Source organism: Pyrus communis, chromosome 1 (assembly GCF_963583255.1).
Source record: "Pyrus communis chromosome 1, drPyrComm1.1, whole genome shotgun sequence".
NCBI classification, from domain to species: domain Eukaryota; kingdom Viridiplantae; phylum Streptophyta; class Magnoliopsida; order Rosales; family Rosaceae; genus Pyrus; species Pyrus communis.
This window is the reverse complement of record NC_084803.1, coordinates 33,200,992-33,224,677: the sequence shown is the minus strand read 5'-3', so window position 1 is coordinate 33,224,677 and position 23,686 is coordinate 33,200,992. Positions and strand designations below refer to the sequence as shown.

The window sequence follows — 23,686 nt, the reverse complement described above, 5'->3', positions numbered from 1 at the left end:
CCTAGCCAAAATAAAAAATTTACGTGGCTGACGTCAGATTCACCCAGTTGATGGGCTAAGCAATTCGATCTTGTGTGGTATGTTGGGCTCCCCTGGAGCCCAGTTGATTGGGTAGAGCTAGAGTGATTTTGGGGAGAGGGTTTTAGATTGCCCAATAGCCCAAGCTATTTTGTTGGGATGGACATGCTCTAAGGCGTACCACGTGCTGTATTCTGGATAGATAATCATAACGCACTTTATTGATTTTAAATCTCATGAATCAATTGAATTATGCCAATCTCATAATCATTTTGGCTAACAAAATCAGGTTTTTATTGAAAAATTGTAACAAATCACAAGGTTTTTTATTTTTTTTATTTTTAATATTATTTTTTAATTTTTGGCAAAAAATAAATAAAAAAAATTACAAGGTCTAATTTTGACACAGCAAAAGGTCCCGCAGCCAAACAAAGCCCTAATATAGTCAGCCGAGAACTCCGAGTCTCACAGACAAGCAGGTGGCTTCCACACTTTCATGCGCACTGCGGCTGTCACCTCTCTCTGTTAGTCCATGGCTCCCTTGAAGACCAATTCTCCTCTCTCTCGTCGCATCGTCCGCTCCTTCTTGGATTTCCTCAATTCCGGTCTCTCTCTCTCTCTCTCTCTCTCTCTCTCTCTATATATATATATATATATGATTGTAATTGCAATGTGATATATAGATATAGTGAAATTATTTCTAGGGTTTCAAGCTCGTTCCTTGCATTATTTTTATTACGTTGATTTTGGATGCCTAAAAGTATTAATGAACTTATGCACTTGAACTGTAGACTTTGAATTATGTCTGTACCATCAATGTGCTTGTTGATGAATTCTTTCAAATTACTATTATGGGTTTCGAATCCCTCACTGATCATGGGTTGTTTTGTTTCGTTTCGGTTGGGGCAGTTGAACCAGCTTCTGGTGTTGATAATGAAAGCATTGAGGTTGCAAGGGAATGCTTGCATGAGGCTTTTAAGCTCAATACATCTGTTGCTGATGATGGGTTTGAACCCGCATCGTTGGTTGATCTTTTTAGTTCACCGGAGTTGAACAAGCTTCAGGAGAAGAAACCTGATCATGTTCATCGATCAAACTCAGTTGATGCTCCTGGTTCATCAGCTGCACCGGGGGCTGATAATGCCAACCTTTCGAAGGTATAAAGTTCTCTGGGGCTTTCACATTATTTTGTTCATTCCTTAGAAATTCTTATGTAAATCACCATGGGTGTAATGCATTATAATTTTTTTTTAGTCATCTATAAGTTAATATGGACCATGAAAATGCAAACTTGCTTACAATCTGAGATTGAAAATTTGGGGAAAATTGGATGAATGAGATCTGTGGGCTAGTAGGCCTTATCCTTTGTTTCAATGGAAGGAAATGCGGAAGTAAAAGGATACATAGTGTTAGTTTATGAACAGGAAAGGGGAGGAAGAAAGACCAAGTTAGGGTTTTATCTCTTTTGATATATGTGCGTTGAAGGTTATATAAGCTCAACAAAGTGAATGTTTACTTTAGAGACATAACCGATATTGTGTGATTAAGATTATATTTTACTATATTGGTAAAGGATAGGTATTTTTTAATAAAGATATGGTTTTATTAGGAAAAGAGAGGTGGTCTAGCTGATCAGCCCAAACACCGCTATCCCAACAAGGAACACAGAACCATGAAAACGAAAACAAACAACAACGTAAAATAAAAACCACAGCCAGGCTAGCAAATAGCTGCCTTCCAATCTAAACAAAGCAAGGAAAGCGATATTCCAGTGAACTCACAAGAAACCGAAGCTCATAAAACTGATAGAAACTGAACTTTATCTCAAAGTTCCTCAATAATTGGTAAAGGATAGGTATTGGGTGTATATGCTGGGTTTACTTAAGTTGGAGGTGGTTTGATAACAGCCGGAAATAGAAGCAGAATATGTGACTAGATGAAATACAAATGAAGATGAAATTTGTTTTTTAGTATTTGTTAACTATTTGGTTGGTTTGTTCTATTGTTAATTCACAAATGAATTTGTGTACGCTTTAATTAAGTTGTATACTCAATAAATAATTTGATATCAGATTAGTTAAAGGGAGCACTTTTCTTTCCTAATTTGAGAACATGCGACTTTTATGTTTTTCTTCTTTCTTTTGCTTTATTTTTCATTTTCTTTAAGATCATAAATACAATGATGCTTTTATAGTTGCATGCATATGGTTGTTTCTTAGTAATATATGTATTTACTATAAGGTTTGAAAGTTTTGAGTGTGACTCTGTTTCATTTCTTGTTTTTAATTTGATCAGGGTGAGGATTTGACAAGCAATCACCATGATCTAGGTATTGCATTTACACTTTTGTTGCTTTTCTCTAATTCTATTTTATGTTTCCTATATGCGTGTCCTTACCTTGTTCGGTGATTTATTAAGTTTGGCTAAATTGCTTCCAATTTTGTACATGAAATTCATCATTGGGTGCGTTCCTTAAGAGGAATATTATCTGTTGCATCTGCAATTAAATGAATCATCTCTAGGGATTGAACTACTGCCTTAAAAAGTTTTTTTAGGTGTGCCTCGAGGTGCGCTTCGATGCAAAGCATTAAAAAATTTCTGTTACGGGTAGATTTGCTTTAGGCTGTGCAACACGAATGGAGGCTAAGCCGTTAGCGGTGAAGAAGACAATTTTTTCTGAGCCTTACACTTTTTTTGGAAGTTTTTATCCATTTACCGAAATATTTCATTTTTATTCAATTCATTAATGGCCGGTTTTAGAATCAAAACGTAAATTTTTGTTTAATCCCTTGATGAACCCTGCTTCTTCTTCTTCCCCCTCCTACCCGATAGAACTCATCCCCAAAATAATGTTTTTTAAACCCTAATGTTCCTTCCAAGGGATGTGAACTAGCCCTTGTAGTTAGCTCTCCTCATTCTTTCCTCTTTCCTAGACTTCTCTAGGCTTTTTCTTTTGTGTATATGGTTCTCCCACCTTCAGTCATACTCGTATGTCAGATACTTCATAGCCATGTCAATGGTGCTTTTTTTAACCTGCTCTGTATTAAATAATTCATGTTTCGAATGGTATACTTCTCAATGCCTCAAGGCTTATGCCTTGCCTTGCCAAACCAAAATAGACTCACCTTAATGGGCTCACCTATGAAACGTTGGTTTACACTTCCAATTGCTATCAGAATCATTACTTTATAAATTATATAAATTATAATGTCTGGGTTGTTGACCAAAAAATAAATAAATTATAATGTCCGGGTTAGGGGGTTATGCCATACAGGATTGGTACTAAATCATTTTAGGAGGATCTTGCTCAAAGAGAACAAAAGTTAAATGTTGTCTAATTCAATGTGATCTTTTCATTGAATCTGCACATGAATCACATACTTTAAATGGAATTGTGTTGGCTTTATGAAATGAAGTTTTTGTCAGAGTTTACAGTTCATGTTACATTTCATTTGATGATCATGTTATTGGCAGGGGAGTCTAAAGACGCACTGTTTGGGCAATTCTTTTCTGCACTCTTTGAGAGAAGCCTCTTTTTTAAGACCCTGCCTGATGGTAGTGATGACCCAGTGAGATTAGAGAAAGCGACTAAAATATTCCATGAGGCTTTAGCTGTATGCTCTCTCTCTCTCTCTCTCCCCTCCCCTTTTTTGCATGAGTTTTATTTATTTTTGTTTAGAAAACTTCTATTAAAAGAAAAAGAAAGCTACAAGGACAAATCAGATGTCCGTCATATTTATTCCTACAAAATTTTGAGATAAAATTGTAGTCCTCGTCTTCATAATTTAGTAATGTCATATGAATTTTGGTTTTATGATGAATTATTCTTTAGCCATGTCTACACTTTTTGAAGAAGACCACTATGCATCTATTGTTACATGCTAAATTGCTGAATTCACATATTGTTAACATATCGGGTAAGCAGTAAACGCTTTGGTAATTGAGAATTTTAATTGAAGCTTAAGAATAGAAAATTAAACTGTATATGGAACGTGAAGTATTGAAATTAGATAAGGAAAACCAATCATGCACTTCATTGTAAAGATAAATGTATGGATTTGGCCTCATACAACATCATTACGTTGTAGTTCCTAATGATTCTGTAGCTTTGAGAACTGACACTGTAATCACCATTAAAATATACAAGGCAATGTATCTGGTGCACACTCTTGATGAGTAGCATCCAGGATTTGCGACTCCGAGGGAAAGCTAAGATTTAAGGATTGGGACTGATGGGAAGGGATTGGGAAATTGAGTTACATGAAGTTTGACATCAACCCCTATGGTTTCAAACTTCCAGCGACATAAAGTATTGTACTTGATAATATCCAATTCCTTTCTGCTTATATTTCATAATCCTTTTTATATTAACATTTGAATTATCACTTTCATCTTGGAACTCTTGTACCCTTGGTTTTTGACTCCGTTATTGGTTCTTAAATGGAATTCTCTTGCTGTCACTTTTCAATCCTTCTTAATAAGAAAAAAACCATTTGCTGCTTCAGGAGATGGAAAGATCTGGATGCATGGAATTAAGTCCTAAAAACCTGGCAGAGACCTTGAAATCGCAAGGTAATTAAATGATATTGCCTGGTTGCGTTGTAAGCGTGTTGCTCTTGAAGCAACTGTACAATGTCAAGTTTCTGTAAATTTGAGAAAGACTTCACTCATTTATCTCTCTGTTTCTCTCTCACATCACTGTCTTGTCATACGCACCAGTTTCTATTTTCTACTGTCATTGGAATGACAATGCATCAAAAGCATTCGTTAATATCTGTATCTTACCTCATGCTTGTCAAATACGGCACTCTACGCTGATATTGAACGTCAATATTCTATCCAGAGGCTGATTCTTTCATTTGATTTTTATTTTGTTAGGTAATAGGGCCATGCAATCAAAGCTGTACCCCAAGGCAATTGAGTTGTATGATTGTGCCATTGCCCTTTGTGAAAGTAATGCCATTTACTACTGTAACAGGTGCACTACCAACTTGTCTTTAAATTATTGGTACTAATAATTGTTCCATAACAGTTTCAGTCTTCTACGTTTTCTCATTTTCCCAGAAGGAATAACAAAGAAAGATATCTAGTGCAAATTAATCTTAATGACAAAATTGTTGTAACAGAAAATTCTCATTATTTTCAGATCATATTCGAAAAATGGTGCCTTAAACATGCTAGTTTGCCTAATGAACAGTTAAAAAAATATTGTAACTCTTTTACCCAAGCTTGAATGGGGAAGTCCCAAGTTTTCATTTTCTATTTAGGTTTTCATCCTTATTGTTTTATTGAAACTGCCCATTGTTTTATTGAAACTGCCCATTGTTTTAATGTATATGGTGTATATTCAGGGCGGCTGCTTACACTCAGATGCACAAATATACTGAAGCAATCGAAGATTGCCTTAAATCAATTGAAATCGACCCAAATTACAGCAAGGCATATAGTCGTCTGGGATTAGCTTACTATGCACAGGGGAACTACCATGACGCTATAGAGAAAGGATTTAAGAAAGGTAAGTGGGTAACCTATGCTAATGCCAGCTTATGGTATACAAAAGAATTTGGAAACAGATGTTTACACAATAAGGTAGTATTTGACATCTTAGTGGGGATTTTATCTTTTCAGTGTTGCAATTGGATCCGAACAATGAAGCTGTCAAAGAAAACATTCGGGTTGGTTCTTGTGTGCCTTCTTCTTTTCTTTATTTCTTATGACCACTGCTTTAACCACTTTGTTAATTTGAATCCAATAGGTGGCTGATCAGAAACTGAAAGATGAACAACGACGAGCGGAATCTGGTCAGGTATGACATTCATCTTAAAGACAGGTCAACGGTATCCCCCCTTTTTAGCTACTTTCTTTCTTTAGGTTTTCCTTTCATCTGAAGTTCTCAACTGTTCTAAGAATGAGAATGCAGTACTTTTCTTGGCAGTGAAGGATATGATTTATTAACAAGTATGCTCTGTTAATAAATCATATCCTTCACTGCCAAGAAAAGTATTGCATTCTCATTACCAAGCATGCTTTGTGACTTAAGTAATTTTTTTTTTCTCATCTATTACAGAGCACAAGTTCGTTTAGTAGCAGTAATGGTTCAGAACACACCAACCAGTCTACCGAAGGGTCAAGAAACCATGCTGCACCGCCTCCATTCGGTTCTATGCCCTTCAATACAGGTGCCCTTCCCGCTGAATTTTCCAGTATGTTCATGAACATGGCTGCAAATGCATACCAAGGACAACATTCTCAAGATAGCCAAGGAAATGATAGCAGCACCGACGGATCTGATGAACCAGGAGTAAGGATTGGGGGTAACATCAACTTGAATTTCGGAGAACAAATGCCTGAGGAACTATCCGGAGCTTTGAGATCGGTGATGGAAATGTTTTCAGGAGCAGCAGCATCCCAAGGAAATTCACAAGATACTAGGAGTGAAAGACAAAGACCGAGCTAAAGAACTGCAGCGCGTTGGAACTGTATAAATTCTCACAATCCTTCTTGTATCATTGCTATCCAAAGTAAACCTTGAGAAATGACGAGACGAAACAGGAGTATTAACACATCCTTGGTCATTTCAGTCGTTTAGTAATTTGAGAATGACTATGTTGGTTGAGAAATGTACAGAGGTTTGGAACAAAATTTATATATCCCCGTTGCATGCACACTTTTCATGTCTCCCTCTCTTCTCACGTGATTTTCTTGCATGCCTTATTTGTATTCGGGTTGGATGCCCATTCGGTTCTTATTTTTTTTCTCGTGTGATTCTTCCCGCATGCTCGTCCAAATTCCGGTTGTGTGCACTGTGCACTTTGTTTCTCTCTCTTTCACGACAAGGGGTGGGTGTATGCACCGGTTACAGCAAAGTTTATCTCTATACAGTTGGGAGTTTTTTCTAAACAAATAAATTGGTGAGGTTATTCCCACGTGCGTTTTTTTTTTTTTAACTCCAAACATAACTAATTGGGCGGCCTAGTGTCACCATCCCTGCTTCTTTTCCTCGTCTTTAATGTTGCGCCAAGTCGGTTAGACCAATGTACACACACACACTTCAATGGGGTTTTTATTTTTGTCGGAGGAGAAATTACCAAACTTCTAGCATTCCCTCACGCTTGGCTTCAATGAGTTTTTTATTTTATTTGAGAGAGAAAAAAAAAAAAGACTACACCTTTGCGCTACATGAAATTTGAATATACAAAGCGAGAAAATCATTCTTTTTTAGATTTTGGTAAAACCTTTTTGTTTTCTCTCAACAAAATTTTGGAAAATGTTTGTCACCTTACACCTTACACGTATTTCTTTTTGATAGAAGACATACAATTTAACATGTATAGTCGTGTACTTTTCACATGTCAACTCATTACTTGTACCAAAAAGTAAATTACAATCAAGAGGAAGACTCCTTACATATCATGCAAAAATAGAGTGTGAGTTAGTTCAGTTTGTCAAAACGTATCTCTGCATTATTCTCTCAAATGCGAGTTTTCCTTTCCATAAGTTAGACTTGTATGAAATATTGTCTTGTGCTGAGCCATATAGCATGAGTTTGTAACTAAGTAAGGCATTAAAGTGATTGGTTGTACAAAAAATTAAGTCAAGAGGGGGAGAGATTCATTATCATCTCAATATTGAGGTCACATGAAGAACTCCCCAAGCCTTCAGGTTTGTAGGATACACCCATTTTTGATAGGTGTGTAACAAGTCACAATTACTCTCCATCTAAACTACATAATACTAAAACTCTCTTTGTCAACCAAAGATCAATGAAATTACAATTATAACCTTTAATACATAACTGGTAAAAATATTAAACAAGAAAAAAATGTGAGTATTAAAGTAATTTCATACAAACAAACTTTTGCTTTTTCTTTCTGAACCTCACCTTATTGCTACCCTCTAAGCTCTCTCTTTCTCCTGTCAACTCCTTTTTTTTTCAGATGCATGTCAACCCGGTTAAAAAAACAATTAAAAATAATTTTTGAGAAGAATAAAAATTTATATTCTTCACACATAAAATGTGTGGACTTTGCTAGTATTTATAAAAATGAAAAAGAAAAAAAATATTGCCTTGTTATAAAAAGTGAAAATAGAAGACAAAGGGGCGGAGCATTTTCTTCATTCAAACCCATCTGGGCCGCTTGCACAATATCCAGCGTCGTCAAGAACCCAGATCGTACGGCCCGTATTAACCCTCTCCGCGCCAATAATTTTTACAAATAATAAAAAACAAAACAAAAAACGAGTTGAGAGTTCTTAAGTTCTGTCAGTCTGAGTCTCCAACTCCCCTTCCTCTCGATCCCTCCGCCTCTCAGCCCTTACCTCTCTCTCACGCTTCCCGCCCTCCCTGCTATTAAAACGACCTCGTTTCGGTCCCAGTTTTTCAGGTTTTCACTTCCCAATCGCTCGAATTATCAATGGTGATGACTTGAAGGTCGAATTTCGGCTTCCCGTGCTTTTGCTTCAACAAGAAGGTACCCCGAAACGCAATTTACACGATGAATCTGCTTTACTCAAAAGTGCTTTTTATGTTATTGCTTTTGGATTTCGGCTTCTCCGTTTTGTGGTGCAATGTGCGTTTTATATCAGTTTGTGAAGTCGTTTTATTCTTTCGTTTCACTGCTTTTGTGCTTGAGTTCATGACATGCTTGCTTGCAATGTAAAATGGAAATTAGAAAATTGAAAAATGAAAATAAATGTGAGCACGTTATTAAATTTGAAATAATTAAAACGGTTTAAGTCTGATTTTTTTTTTAAATTTCTAGTCTTTTACTGTAATTTTGATTGAATAAAATTTGACTGGATGTTAAATTTTCAGGATTGAAATTTGGATATTAATTTGGGAAAAAAATGGATCCCTACATGGTTGGCGTGCTTGTTCCTCTGTTACTAACAATTATGATTCAGAAATCGATGAGAGCGAAGCAACGGGGTGTGCCCGTTGATGTTGGTGGGGAACCCGGGTATGCAATCCGAAACCATCGGTTTGCTGCCCCTGTTGCAACACTATGGAAGGGTGTTACTACTCTTGCAGAGCTTTTCGAGCAGTCATCCAAGCGGTTCCTAGAGAAACGCCTTCTTGGAACCCGGGCATTGATTGCAAGGGAGGTTGAGGTATCAAAGGATGGAAGATCCTTTGAGAAGCTTCATTTGGGAGACTACGAATGGCTGACCTATGGGAAGGCATTTGAAGTAGCGTGCAACTTTGCTTCCGGTTTAGCTCAACTTGGACATAATAGGGAAGAGAAAGTGGCAATCTTTGCTGACACAAGGAAAGAGTGGTTTCTTGCATTGCAGGTGCATGTCTTACGTGCTCTTCCTGACATAAAATTAATCATTCTTCTGAAATTTCATAAGATTCCTTTATAGCTGAACCTTAAACTTCCTGAGAGCATGATTTTGTTGCACATATGATGCGTTTTTTTTTATATAAATCTTTAAATTAGAGTTTTAAACGGCAATGTTCGTAGCGGATGAGTTGTGCACAAATTTCTTATCCCTGACTGTGTTCTTTTTATATCAGGGTTGTTTTAGGCGCAATGTCACTGTTGTTACCATATATGCATCTCTCGGGGAGGAGGCTCTATGTCACTCACTGAATGAGGTTCTCTCTCTCTCTCTCTCTCAGTATACATGGATATATATATATATATATATATATGTGTGTGTGTTTATATCTATCTCTGTTTCTCTCTCTTATGGATTGGCACCCACATTCCTGTTGTTTGGCAAGGTATGCTACTATTGCAGAATAATTTTTTTTGTCGATTAGAGGTCATGTATGTTTATTTACTTATTTAGTGATTTTTTATTTTTTAAACAATGTATTAAGCACAAGCAATATATTTTGAATTTCACATTGTGACTTTCGTGTAGCTCATCCAAATGTTGCAACCTAGTTGGAGGAGCATTTCACTGACTGGAGATGGATTTTTGGTGTTAGATTTCTTTGTTTTTGAAAGCAGAAAATAAATGCATTGATGGTGTTGATATGTTTGTACCACATTAGGGTTATTGTTTGTCATTTGTCCTCAAATTTTTTTCTTACTACATGACCAATATCATTTTCATTTTACTTTTCTCCAGACGGAAGTTACAACTGTGATATGTGGGCAAAAAGAACTGAAGAAACTTCTAGACATAAGTGGAAAACTAGATACAGTGAAGCGAATCATATGTATGGATGCCAATATCCCATCCAGTGCCTCATCTGTTCAAAGTCGCTGGAGAATCACTTCATTTGATGATGTTGAGAAACTTGGCCGACAAAACCCCGTTGATCCCGATTTACCTCTTCCAGAAGATATTGCAGTCATTATGTATACAAGTGGAAGTACTGGATTACCCAAGGTTTAAAGCTTCTATTATATCTTGTTATTTTGGTTTCTGCCTTTTTTTTTTTCTTTGCACTTTCACACATGATATTCCTTCTAACTGGTTTCTTACATGTTGATTGTTGACTTGGGAGTTTATAAAAATTTTGAAGCTTTGTGTGACATTTGTGTCAGTATTGCTATTCCTTTATGTTTCACCTTCACATTGTCGACAGTTGATATATTGTGAGTTTTGGTTTTAAAATTACCCTTAAAAAGTGCTTTTGTTACACTGTTAAAGTTTTCAGAAGATAAGGATGCTTGATTGTGATAATTTTATAATGCATTGTTCTAGTTTCTATCTGCATTAAACTGCTGCAGTATTATTAATTTCACTACTCTACTACTATACTCTTTCCTTTTCATTTGATAAATTTCTTCTTATTACTATAGCCTTGAGTTAAATAATAGGAGAAGTAATGAAAGGCTCTTTGTAGCATCCATTCCCCATCACATTTTTGGAACAAAGATATCATGTGTATCAATTTGGATGGAATTATTTAGTACAGGCATTGCAATTTGCTTATCTAAGCATTGCCTTATGGAGTTAGGGTACAGGGTGGTGAACACTTGATGGGTTGGGTTCAATTAAAGATTTTCCGTGTGGGGATTATGATTTGTGACTACTGATAATTGTATCAATTTATGTCATACGTATAAATAGAATAGGCACTTGTTGCATCACATTTCCCTACATAACCTATTTTCCCTAGATATATAGAAAATATTGTATTATACTCTATTTCATGCCATTCGTTTTTGTATACTTATTTTGACCGCAACGGAAAAGTTGTTCAGGCGCAAAGGGGGGAGCCAGGAAAACTTGTTGGCTTGGGGTCACCCTTTTGTACTTATCTTGAGTTGGCATCTAATGCAAGTATAGGCATTCATCTAATCAACAATCACCATTAATTAACCTTCATCTTGCACTTTTTACAGGGTGTAATGATGACACATGCTAATGTGCTAGCTGTAGCTTCTGCGGTCATGACTATTGTTCCCGGCCTTGGAGGCAAGGATGTTTATCTGGCATATCTTCCCCTCGCTCATATCCTTGAATTAGCAGCGGAGGTATGGAAAATATGTAAGATGGCTAGATTGCATGGCTATAGTGATTCATTGATAATTTTTTTTGTTAATGATTATCACTAGCTGCTTTGTTACGTCCTTATATTTCTGGTACCTGATTAACAAGTTTTACTATCTATCTTGAAGAACTTCTTGGTTGCTGTTGGAAGTGCCATAGGGTATGGATCTCCGTTGACCCTTACTGATACGTCAAGTAAAATTAAAAGGGGAACAAAAGGGGATGCAACTGCACTCTTGCCAACTGTATTGACAGCTGTCCCTGCAATTCTTGATCGTGTTCGAGATGGAGTGCTCAACAAGGTTTTGAAACTTCTTGTGCATATGAGTTAACAAAATTACATGTGTAGATGCATATACATGTGCGCATTATCCCAATTTTTCCAACACTGTATCTTCATGATGCATGATGCTTCAGGTAAATGCGAAGGGTGGACTAGCCAAGATATTGTTTCACTTGGCATATACTCGTAGGTTGTCTGCTGTGAATGGGAGTTGGTTCGGGGCTTGGGGCCTGGAAAAGTTTCTGTGGAACCTTCTTGTGTTTAGAAAGGTCCGTGCAGTTCTAGGAGGTCACCTTCGTTTTATTCTTTCTGGTGGTGCTCCTCTCTCGGGTGATACTCAAAGATTCATCAACATCTGCTTTGGGTTAGTATGATTTTAGTACTTTTATCATCTACAGAATACCATATTGTGAACCATGACTTTGTCCTGCCTATATTTTTTTTTTTCATTGACTTGAAATTTGAAAATCAGTCCACTAAATGGTTAAAATATGAGTAGACCAGATTTTAGTGAAAATGAGGTGGTAGTATTGGTGGTCAAGTCTCAAGCTCTAACGCAAGGCATTATTTCTACGAGTCGTCCCATTTCTTTCAAAAAGGACCATGCTAATCTGTCTCTCAATGCCTTTCAAACCTACACAGTTGTGTATATAGAAATTAAATAAGGACCTAAATTCTGGTTGTAATCATCTTGTAAGTGTAAACATACTATTGCCTTGGGTTAATATGGTCTTAGTACTTTTAACAACTTGTCTTCTTTTAGTTGGTCCACTCATATTTCACCCCCAGGTGTTTTTCCAATCCTATAGTCTTATGAATTCACAGTCGAAGATTACTGGTGGGACATATTCAGGTTTCTAAGAGGATTATGATAACCCCTCTTTGTTTCCCCTCAGTACATAAATTTTACACATTAATACTCACGGACAAAATCAAATCACATATTAATAAGAAGTTCCTTCGAATGTTAAAATTCAGAGGTGCACAACGACTCAATTGCATGCTTCTGAAGAAACAAATTTATTTTCTTTTGCTCCATTCTCATCATATCTCATTTTTTATTGATGGCTATTGACAGTTCTCCAATTGGTCAAGGGTATGGCCTCACTGAAACTTGCGCTGGTGGGACATTCTCAGAGTTTGACGATACTTCTGTAGGTCGAGTTGGAGCTCCGCTTCCATGCTCATTTGTAAAGGTAAGAGGTGCCAATGGGTATCTTATATTACGTGTTTAAACTGATAACATCAACTTCTTCTTTAAAAGGAAATATGAAAGATAGAAACTTATTTGGCATCCTAATCATGACTTAAGTTGCTTGGAGGTGTTCATTTATGAACTTCTAGATTGATTTGTCTGTTTTTCGTTTTCTGTTAAGGCAAATGGCTTAAGAAGAGCTCTGTACTTTGTTTCCAAGGCACGAAGATGATATTGACTTTAATTATGTTAAAATATTTTTTTTCTTCTGTATCCAGTTAATTGATTGGCCGGAAGGAGGATATCTGAATACCGATACCCCGATGCCTCGTGGAGAGATAGTCATTGGTGGTCCAAATGTTACACTTGGTTATTTCAAAAATGAAGAGAAAACAAGAGAGTCATACAAGGTAGACTTTTGGTTTCATACCATTTTTTTCGGTTGCTTCTACCCACCAAGGAAAAATTGTTCATTGGAGTCCTAACTTCAGTGAATTTTGTATTTTTGGCTTTTTTGTGAAAAAGGTTGACGAGAAAGGAATGAGATGGTTCTATACAGGTGACATAGGGCGATTTCATGGTGATGGTTGTCTTGAGATAATTGACCGTAAGAAGGATATAGTCAAACTTCAGCACGGGGAGTATGTCTCCCTAGGAAAGGTACGAGTGCTGCAAGATGAATGCAAATTTTCATCAGATTTTCCTCGGGGACTAATGTTTCCTTTACAGGTTGAGGCTGCTCTTTCAGTGTGCCCCTACGTCGACAATATCATGTTGCATGCTGATCCTTTTCATAGTTACTGTGTGACTCTTGTGGTGGCTTCTCGAGTCACATTAGAAGAATGGGCTGCAAAACAAGAAATCACTTTTACCGATTTTGCGGACTTGTGTTCGAAAGCAGAAACCATAAAAGAAGTGCAAGCATCACTTGTAAAGGTACATAAATCTTCTGGATAAATTTCCGTTACTTTAAACTTCGCTTGATTCTAGTGGTGTATCAAAAATTTTGAACATACTAGGTGCAATCTAATTTGCTTTGTTCTGGTTCAAATATTTATCTTTCGCCAATTAACAGGAAGCAAAGAGGGCGCGTTTGGAGAAGTTTGAGATCCCTGCCAAAATCGAACTGCTTTCGGAACCATGGACTCCAGAATCCGGCCTGGTCACTGCAGCTCTCAAGCTCAAGAGAGATGTCATTAGGAAGGCTTTCTCAGAAGACCTCGCCAAGTTATACGCTTCCTGATAAATCGAGGGCACCACCAAATTACCTGTTTCTCCATTTTGTTTGTGGCCTTGCTAGGTTTAATGCTAGCCGAAGGACTAGTGTTAGGAAAAATGCGTAGAGTTAAGCTACTCCAAGCAATAAAAGGAATGATGATATTAGTGTAATTATGTGGCTACTGAAGCAAAAGGGTCAGATTTTTGAATTTTATTTCTATTTTTTTTGTTGGTTTTACAGCATTGAAAGTGAGACGATCCACAGTAGCAATTTTTGAGAATGCCCCCATCCTTTCTGTATTTTTTTCTGATTTAAGTTGTTTTTTCAAGTTGTATTTTTCGTTCGTCTTCTCCATACTTTTGTTGGCTGCAAAATTTAGATTTCGTAGGATTTGACACTTTAGTCACTTAATACATCATGTGTTCGATACTCAATTATTACGTATTATGTGGTTTAGCCCACCATTCAGTGTAACTTTATCGTTTTATCTACAAAAAAAGAATTCGACATTTGATTGCTGTATGATGACTTCATAAAATGATAGCATGAAATTTAAAACATATGATGTTGTGTGAAATTTAAAATACGTAACATTGTGCTATCAGTCAGGAATGGCACGACAGGATTGAGAAGATGTGGTCTATGTTCAGTTTCCAATCCAAGGACATTAAGATTTGAAAAGACTACACATTTAGGGTGGAAAGGGAGCCTAAATGGTCTGGTCTAGAAAGGGTGAAGGGAAGTATCTGGTCCATCATCCACACTCCATGATATGAACCTTACTTAATCCTTTCAGTAGAAGCATCCCCCATGTGCTCCTTTGGTTTGTTTGTTTCCATCAACTTTTATTCCTTTTAACTTATGGTTCATTCACTTCCCCTTTCAGTTATCTTTAACCAAAAGACAAAAAATGTTTAAACATGTTTCTGAATTTTGGATCCTACTTCTCTTTGCTTTCCAAACTTTCAATTTGGTTTTGAGCTCTTTAAACTTTCGGTTCATGTCAATATATATACCTCTCAATTTGTCAATTATGCAAAAATTTCCTTTCATTTCGTCGTATGATCAATTTTAAGACATGTACGTCAACAAAATGCGACATTTCAAGGCTTATATAGTAAATGCTTAGAATTATGAGAATTTGAGCTAGAGAGGGTTGAAATTTATACATCAACAACAAATCTAAGAGCTTATTTTGTACAAAATGAACAAAAATAACTCTTAATTCGACAGAAAATTTGACTAACCTAACCAAAGGTGTAGGGGAGAGCGCTAGTCAAATTGAAAGTTTAAAGAGTAAAGCAGGACAAGATTTATAATTACATTAAGGAGGTATTGATTTTTCTCATGTCTTATACAACAAGACAATCCTCTTCTCAAGAGAGTTTTTTTCAAGTAGCGAATATTCAAGCAGCAAATATTCAAGCAGCACTCCACGTGTCATAATACAAATAGAAGAAATGATACATTTTTTATATCTCATTACTTATATTATAACACGTAATATTCCTATTTGATTATTGGATACTTAAATTTTTTTCACTCTTCTCGATCCTGTTAGCAACTGTGGAGTGACGTAATCTTGATACACGAAACATGGAAACCAATTTGTAGAAAACGAGGCATGAATGAGAGGTTTTGGAGATTCCGGGATAGGGATTTGCATAATTGTCCCGAAAATCTTCACAGGGAAAAAAACATGTCGATTTTTTCACATAATTCTCAAAGTTTTCCAAGGAAATTTGCAATATCAAGGCCTTGAACTACACGTTTGTAGTGAAAACGATCTTCTTGGAGAAAGGGAATGCACCCACACCACCATAGCCTTTTTCCAAGATGTGATACGATGAAAAACTGCAAGTTAATCTTGTTGATATGTTTTTGTGTCTAGTGATCAGATTAAGTGAACTGTTCAACTCAGTTATAAGAGAGCGGAATTTTTAAATTAAAATTTATGTAATACTTGATCTGACTATCGCATGCAAGAATTTCTTCATCTTGTGACCTTTCGTGAGCACCTACAAACTACCTACAAAAAAACCTTCTTATTGCAATTTTAATCTCACAACTTTAGTTTACATTCTATCTATAAGGTTAGAAAGAAATGAAGTGGAAATGAAATGTGAGGGAGTCACACTTTTTGACTGAAAACTCACTTGGCAGTGACCAACTCCACATCCCCAATGCAATTGTTTTGGATAGGGTTCGGGGTTTGGTTTGTCAAATTGTAGGCATTTAGGAAGATTAGTGATAAATATATCATAATAATTAACTGAATGTGTGGAATATACAAGTGGCTCTTTACCATGATGGCGGAGAGGAGTGTTGGCCTTGAATCATGGTATAGGTTCAAAATCCGTCGGCTTCCTAATCTAACATCTGATCTGACAAATCTATTATTTGACAAAAAAAAAAAAAAAAAAAAAACAGAATGTGTGGGATATCGGTTCGGTTGACTCCTCCGTACTTTTCCCCTTCTCTTCTCTCGAGACTTGAGAATTGAGAGCAGAAAACTCACAATGCTTTTGCTTTTTGTTAGAGATTGTAGCAAAGCAAAGTAGGAAACTTTAGTAATTGAAAGCAAAAAAAGAAAAAGAAGCATCCAACCCAAAGTTTAGCAGTTTAGGTATAGAATATTATCCACTTAAAAGCAATGAGAGAAGCATATATGGAGCTTTTGCGGTTTAAAGTGTGAATTTCACACTTTTGAGGTTGTCAAAATAGTAGCTCCCTTTTAAGGTTTGAGGTGTTATTTTTTGCCCTATATCTTTTATTTTGACTAATTTTCAGATAAATTATTGTAAATGACTTTCCCATATTTCATCTAACCTTTTTGTTAAAATTGTCTCAGAAAATCTTACGGAGATGATTAATGGTACTTTGCAACCGGAGGTAATATTTGAAGGTATCCTATTTGATATTAGACGATTATAACAACAATTGAGGTCAGTAGAATTTCGCTTTGCTCCACGTGTTGGTATTAGGGTAGCACATCTAGTGACATCTTTTGTGTTTAAGGAAGGTGGCATCCATAGTTAGAATGAGTTTGAACTGAAATGATTGTTTAACACTGTGACATCTGATGTAAACATTTCAATTTGAATTTAATCAAAGTTTCTATCATTTTGAAAAGAAAAAAAAGGAAAAAATAATAATGATAGAGATTTTTAATAATAAAAAAAACAAATAACAATTGAAATGATTGGCATGTGATTTTTTAGACGGAATAAAAGTGGTTTAAATTGGCTACTTAGTACTACAGTCTAATAGTATTCCTCTTCACTTGTAAGTGAGAGGTCTTAGGTTTGATTTTTACTAAAGGTAAATTTGAATCACATTATTAATAGTCCATTGTAAGGCTAAGCCCACCCCCTCTCCTTAGTGTAGATAATATCGTTTATTAAAAAAAAGTGGTTCAAATTGAAGTTTAACGAGAAAATTGATAATGAGATACAAGTTCAAGGAAAATTGACGTAATATTCTTCTTGTTTAAGTGTGAATTTTGGTGTTAGAAGGGATAGTTCTATTCACACATCTATTTTTACCTCCTACATACTTGTTAATGTTAGGCCATTTATCTTCTTTAATTCACTCGATCCGATGACTGATATTGAGAAGCTTGTGTTAGAAGTAAAAATGGGTGTATGGATAGTACTACCCTTAGGAAAAATTGACATAATATGTGAAAAAAATGCCGGAAACCAACAAAATTCACGTTCAATTGTTGTAGAAATTTTTGCTTTTATAGAGCTTGTGTGTATAGCTTTGGTCATAGATTGGAAACATTTATGGATAAAAACAGACTCCATGTTGGTTATTCACTATCTTTTTAAGGCTTCTAATGAGACCTCAAGGTTTCATATGGTAGATTGGAAGAATTGTCTCTGGCAACTTCGTCAAATGTGATTTATGTGTACATATTTATAGATAAGTAAATCAGGTTGCAGATGCTTTAGCTTCATTTAGGGCAAATAGTTATGCTTATTATTGGTGGTCTACAATTCTAGATTTTGTAGCCTCTGCTCATACTCGTGACATTTCGTTTTGTCTTTATTCTTATTTTCGTTGGTCGCTTTTGTCTTTGCAGTCTGGTATGGTCCCCTGCTTGTATCTTTTTTGTTTACTTATATTTATTTTCAATAAATTTGGTGGAGGAGAGATGAGTGGGAGTTTTCTGGTTGTAATGGTCCTCACCTATTTGGAGTAGGGTAGGTGCCTCGTATGCGTTTATTACCGAAAAACTAATTTCGTCTAATTTTTCTTCATTTGAAGAAAAAATCACACCCGAAGCCTGTACTTCTTATCCACACTCCTAACACCAAGGACACAAATCTAAACTCAACTTGAAATTATCAAACCGATCCAAACCTTCAAACTCAATGAAAAAAAAAATAAAAAATACAATCCAAAAGGCAATGTTATGTTATTCGAAATCAATAAAACATAGTGAATCTGCTTTTGATCCAATATATATTGAATGGTAGATTTTTAAATCCAACCCAATCTAACTCAAGCTTATTCGATTAGTTTGATTTTTTTTATAATATTGTGATCAAATCAATATAACATAAATAAGATCCAAAAAAGTATTGATTCCACTTTAAAATTTGCGATCACACTTGAAAATCAAGAATTATATGAACGATAGGAATTAATTCATCCCATTACAACTTCTTTTCCCATTTCTCAATTCGTGACTTTCTTCATTTCAAGTAAAATATATTATAAGCATCGTCCTCCAATTTTACAGTGTTAATATGTAAAATCAAATATCTCATTTCTAAGAATAACAAATAAATAAATAAGACACAAATCAATTTTCTTAGTACTCTCCATAAGGCCTCTATCCAATCCTTACAATATTGGCCAAAAGTGATTTGTGGGCCAACCTCGTGATCACCTCCATTGATCTAAATGTAACATCCCACATCGCTCAGGAGAGTGATCCTTAAATGTATATTCCCATCCCTGCCTAGCACGAGGCCTTTTGGGAGCTCACTGGCTTCGGGTTCTGTGGGAACTCCGAAGTTAAGCGAGAAGGGGGCTAGAGCAATCCCATGATTGGTGACCCACTGGAAAGTTGCTCGTGAGTTTGCAAAAACAAAACCGTGAGGGAATGGTAAGCCCAAAGCGGATAATATCGTGCTACGGTGGTGGAGTCGAACCCGGGAAGTGATCCGCCCCGGGTCGGGATGTGACAAATTGGCATCAGAGCCTAACCCTGGTCGTGGTGTGCCGACAAGGACGTCGGGCCCCTAAGGGGGGTGGATTGTAACATCCCACATCGCCCAGGGGAGTGATCCTTAAATGTATATTCCCATCTCTACCTAGCACGATGCCTTTTGGAAGGTCACTGGCTCCGGGTTCCGTGAGAACTCCGAAGTTAAGCGAGAAGGGGGCTAGAGCAATCCCATGATGGGTGACCCACTGGGAAGTTGCTCGTGAGTTCCAAAAAAACAAAACCGTGAGGGAATGGTAAGCCCAAAGCGGACAATATCGTGTTACGGGGGTAGAGCGGGCCTGGGAAGTGATCCGCCCCTAGTCGGGATGTGACACTAAAACTGGAAAAAATAGAGTTTAAAATTTTAAATAATATTTTGTAAATTATATAATATAGTAGTGATGATTGAATTCGTTTTTTAATTTAAAAAAGAAGTTAAACATCTACATATTCTATGAAAGGTGGCTTAAAATTTGAGTAATGCCATATTTTGTAAATTATATAATATAGTAGTTGATTATTGAATTTGTTTTATAATTTAAAAAAGAAGTTAAACGTCCATATATTTTACGAAAGATGGCTTAAAATTTGAGTAATGTTAGGAAAATTAAATTAGGAAACTAAATTTGCAAATTAAATGATGTGTCATTAATAAAAATGAGCACGTCTATCAACGATTAAGTAATAAACCAATCATCAACTTACATGTAATTTAGTTTCTAAAATTTAGTCTACAAATTTAATCATTTTAACATTACTCTTGAAATTTTGGTCACGTAGCATCCCCTCTTAAAATATTCCAAACTATAAATGCCTTCCAACAAACTACACGCACCACGCATTCTTCTCCCACACAGGAAAACAGAACCTATTCTTTCTTTCTTTTCAAGTCACAAGTTTTTCTCACTTTTTCCCTTACCTTTCTCATCAACTCCCTCAAACCCCAATTCTAACATGAATGGCTTCAGAGAAGAGAACTCCTTTTGCTATTTCCACCCTAAAGAGTTGGTTGTGGGGGTCTGCTCGCTCTGCCTGACTGAGAGGCTTCTGATCTTGTCTGCCAAAAAAGGCCACCACCACCACCGCCATCATGTTTCCTCCGTCAGAGGCGGCAGAGGCGGCAGTGGCCATAAAAACCCAAATGGCATGCACAAGAAGGCACCCATTCGCCTCCCCAAGATCTTTGCTTTCAGCTCTTTCCTCAATCGGCAGTGGAAACCTGACGACGGCTCAGATCAAGAGGCTTCCACCAGCCAAGAAGGTAAGTGCTTTTTCTGGTGGGTGAGTGGTAAATTTCTTATCTTTTTAACTTTTTGCTGCTTTTAGTGGTGAAAATTATGAGTTTGAACTTTGTGGTGATATAAACAATGCTTAAGGCCAAGCATTGTGCTTTGATGTTGTATGTGTGTCTTTGTTTCTTTGTTTCTTGTGGGTCTTGTTTAATATGTTGTGTAATTAGTTATTTTTTAGGTGATAATGACAAAATTATGGCCAAAGTATAAATAAAACGGAAGATTTGGAATGCAAGACTTCATCTTCCCCACCTTAAGGCATAGCCAGACAATGAGCTAGTAATAATGTGGTTCAAACTCGTATTTGGCAAGGATCGAACCTAAGACCTTTCACTTACAAGTGAAAAGGAATACCACAAGACCTTTGTACTAAGTGGCGGGTTTTAGGGGTTTATTCATGAAGAAGCATCCTTTTCTTTTTATTGGGGTTCATGTGGTTGTCTAATCAATTATGATTTAATTGTTTCCAATTATGCGAAGAAACTATCATTACAAGACTATAAGCAGATTAGTTTGACAATTACCTAAAAAGCTTCATCCTTTTGAACCAAGATGCATCCTTTTTCAGGTTTTAGAAGTAGATGGATGTTACCTTTATGAGGTTTTGTGCATTTACATTTGGTTCACTTCAAAAGTAATGAGGGGCACTACCCCTCCAAATCTGTGTTAGTATTAGAAAAAACCCCTGTTTAGAGATATCTTAAATAATCAGCGTACTTCCATTATTATAAGCAAACTTAATTAAGTTGATATACAAAATATTAAAGTGCAAAAGCCAAACTTAATTATGTTTTAGTTCAAATTTCCTTTGTTAATCAACCCCTTCTCTTTGCTTGCACTCAACCCTCTCCCCATCCTTCCCAACCAACTAATGATAATAATAATAATAATAATAATAATGAAAGTAGAGTTTGGAGGGGATGAAAACACAGTTCTTACATTTGACTAACATATTGCGTTTGCAAATATTCTCATAAGCTAAACAGAGAATATCATCACCATTAGCCTGTTTTGAATGAACCTATATATAATTACTCCTAACTTCAAATTCACGTTGATTGCGTTCTTTTGATTGAGTTACATTTGCTTTTATTTGGTCATTGACGCTTGGAGCTTTCTCTGCCCAGTTTAATGTACTAACTCACTATTTAACAGAAAATGGTGTGAGCACGTGTGGTTTGCATATGATTACATGCATTTGAGGTTTGTCCTAAGAACTCGATCTGAATGAGATAGTAGGCCATTGGGGGTTTTTCTCACTACCGAAAAAGATTGTAAAAAATGTGCATGTCTGAATTTTCTTGGCAACCATGATCACATATTCGCACTGCCAATTGCTTTTGCAGACTCATTCATATCAATCAAGTTTGAAGACAATGGAGTAACCTCATGGGAGAAGAACAAAGTCTCTAAGGTCTCTCTAGATCATTGCAACATGTCCTGGAATCACAACTTCAGGAAGGAAGCCAAGGAAGCCAAGGAAACCAAGGAGGCAAGGGATACCAAGAGCGTGATAGAGTACGGGAAATCCCACATCCCGCTTAGGTGGCGGAAGAGGATTGGTCACTTGACCCAGCTCATCAGATGGAAGAGGTCCAACAAGGGCAGTGTGTGCCATGTCAGCAACAAGGTGGAGGGTGTCAAGGTAAGGAAGGGTTGGATAAGAAGCTTGACAAAGAGGAGATGGGCCATGGAATAAAGGGGGTTTGTACAGTAAGTGACACAAGTCTTTCCTCCACCGTGCTCATCTGTGGGTAGAAGCTCCAATCCATAAAGTCATATATTATTGAGAGGGGGGAGGGGGGTGGTATTAGAGTCAAAAACCCTAAAAAGTGCTTTTGTTATCTGGCTTTCAACTCTTTGGGGCTTCTTTTTTCTTTTGGTTTCTTTCATTTCGTTAAAGGAGTACAGGCTGTAAAAGGAGGGATCTTGAAATATATGTGCTTTGGTTTCACATTGTTATAAAGATGAAATTTAAATTTGTAAAAGTTCAACTCCCATCACCAAACATTTTGTAAAGCAAGACCCATGTCAGGTTCACAAAGTGGGAAACAATGGAGCAGGGGGCCCACTCTTGTGGATCTATTGTTTAATAGTTGTCTTCATGGCTAATATCATCTTGTTCCCTTGGATAAAGAACTCAAGATACAAGCGATATTAATCGAGGGAGCAGGACTTCGGATACAAGAATATATGACTTCAGGTGCGAGTACATTTCCTCAATCACTTGAGTCTTGAGCTACAAGTCCATTGAGAAACTCAAGTTGGAATTCTGAGTCCACATGGTAGGGTTCTTTACAAATAAGTGCAAAACTCCATTTCTTAATAAAGAAAAAAAAAATAGAAATATATTTCGAAGAGAAGAACTTCTGGGTTCAACTTTTGTTGATCTGACTACTATTGCACCACAAGTGAGGGGTTTCTGTTTTTGTATTTTGAGTCTTCAAATATTTATTACTAATATTTTCAGTCATGGAACTAACCTAATTAAGCATTGCTGTAATTAACGTGTTCTTCACGTTGAATTAAAAATATCGTTATTGTGAGGGTTAGGGCTAGTTTGAGATTGTTGTGTTTTTTTAAAAAACTTTTGTTGTGCTTTAACAATAACCGGCTGTAAAATACGGTAGTTAAACATTTTATACACTGTATTTTTTGAATATGAAAAACAGTATAAAAGCATTTGATATTTTTTTTTATTGTAAAAGTGAATTGTATATGATGACAAAAAAAAACCTAGTAGTGGGGGTGGTGGCGATGATAGCGGTGGCAAAGATAGTGGTGGTGGCGGCGGCGGCGGCGACAACAGTAGTGGTGGTGATGGCAGCAACAAAGGTAGAGCTATGGTGATGTGGCCAATAATGGGGGTGTGGTGCTTGGGGTGTAGAGGTACTAATGGTGGTAGGCGCAACGACAACGATGATAGTGGAGGTTGTGGTTGTAATGACAATGATGGCAATGGTGGTGATGGTAGCGATGATGATAACGATAGTGGCGGCGA

At 36.5% G+C, this 23,686-nt stretch overlaps 3 protein-coding genes across 3 annotated transcripts; all 3 read left to right on the top strand.

Moving 5' to 3' along the window:
• The first annotated feature begins 452 nt into the window (after nt 1-452).
• On the top strand, nt 453-6,685 carry LOC137741889 (uncharacterized). The gene is made up of 10 exons (XM_068481591.1): nt 453-623; nt 928-1,175; nt 2,314-2,347; nt 3,493-3,632; nt 4,524-4,590; nt 4,897-4,996; nt 5,370-5,533; nt 5,647-5,693; nt 5,774-5,824; nt 6,086-6,685. Exons 1-10 carry the CDS (start codon nt 551-553, stop codon nt 6,473-6,475), a joined length of 1,314 nt encoding a protein of 437 aa, XP_068337692.1. The 5' UTR covers nt 453-550; the 3' UTR covers nt 6,476-6,685.
• A 2,180-nt stretch (nt 6,686-8,865) lies between these two features.
• On the top strand, nt 8,866-14,508 carry LOC137717625 (long chain acyl-CoA synthetase 9, chloroplastic-like). Its single transcript, XM_068457047.1, has 11 exons — nt 8,866-9,312; nt 9,539-9,619; nt 10,102-10,365; nt 11,328-11,459; nt 11,604-11,777; nt 11,893-12,122; nt 12,837-12,954; nt 13,232-13,363; nt 13,479-13,613; nt 13,683-13,889; nt 14,029-14,508. The coding sequence occupies exons 1-11, from the start codon at nt 8,866-8,868 to the stop codon at nt 14,194-14,196; spliced, it is 2,088 nt and encodes a 695-aa protein (XP_068313148.1). The 3' UTR covers nt 14,197-14,508.
• A 5,747-nt stretch (nt 14,509-20,255) lies between these two features.
• LOC137708643 (uncharacterized) lies at nt 20,256-23,047 on the top strand. Its single transcript, XM_068447767.1, has 2 exons — nt 20,256-20,654; nt 22,032-23,047. The coding sequence occupies exons 1-2, from the start codon at nt 20,348-20,350 to the stop codon at nt 22,382-22,384; spliced, it is 660 nt and encodes a 219-aa protein (XP_068303868.1). The 5' UTR covers nt 20,256-20,347; the 3' UTR covers nt 22,385-23,047.
• The last annotated feature ends 639 nt before the right edge of the window (nt 23,048-23,686 follow it).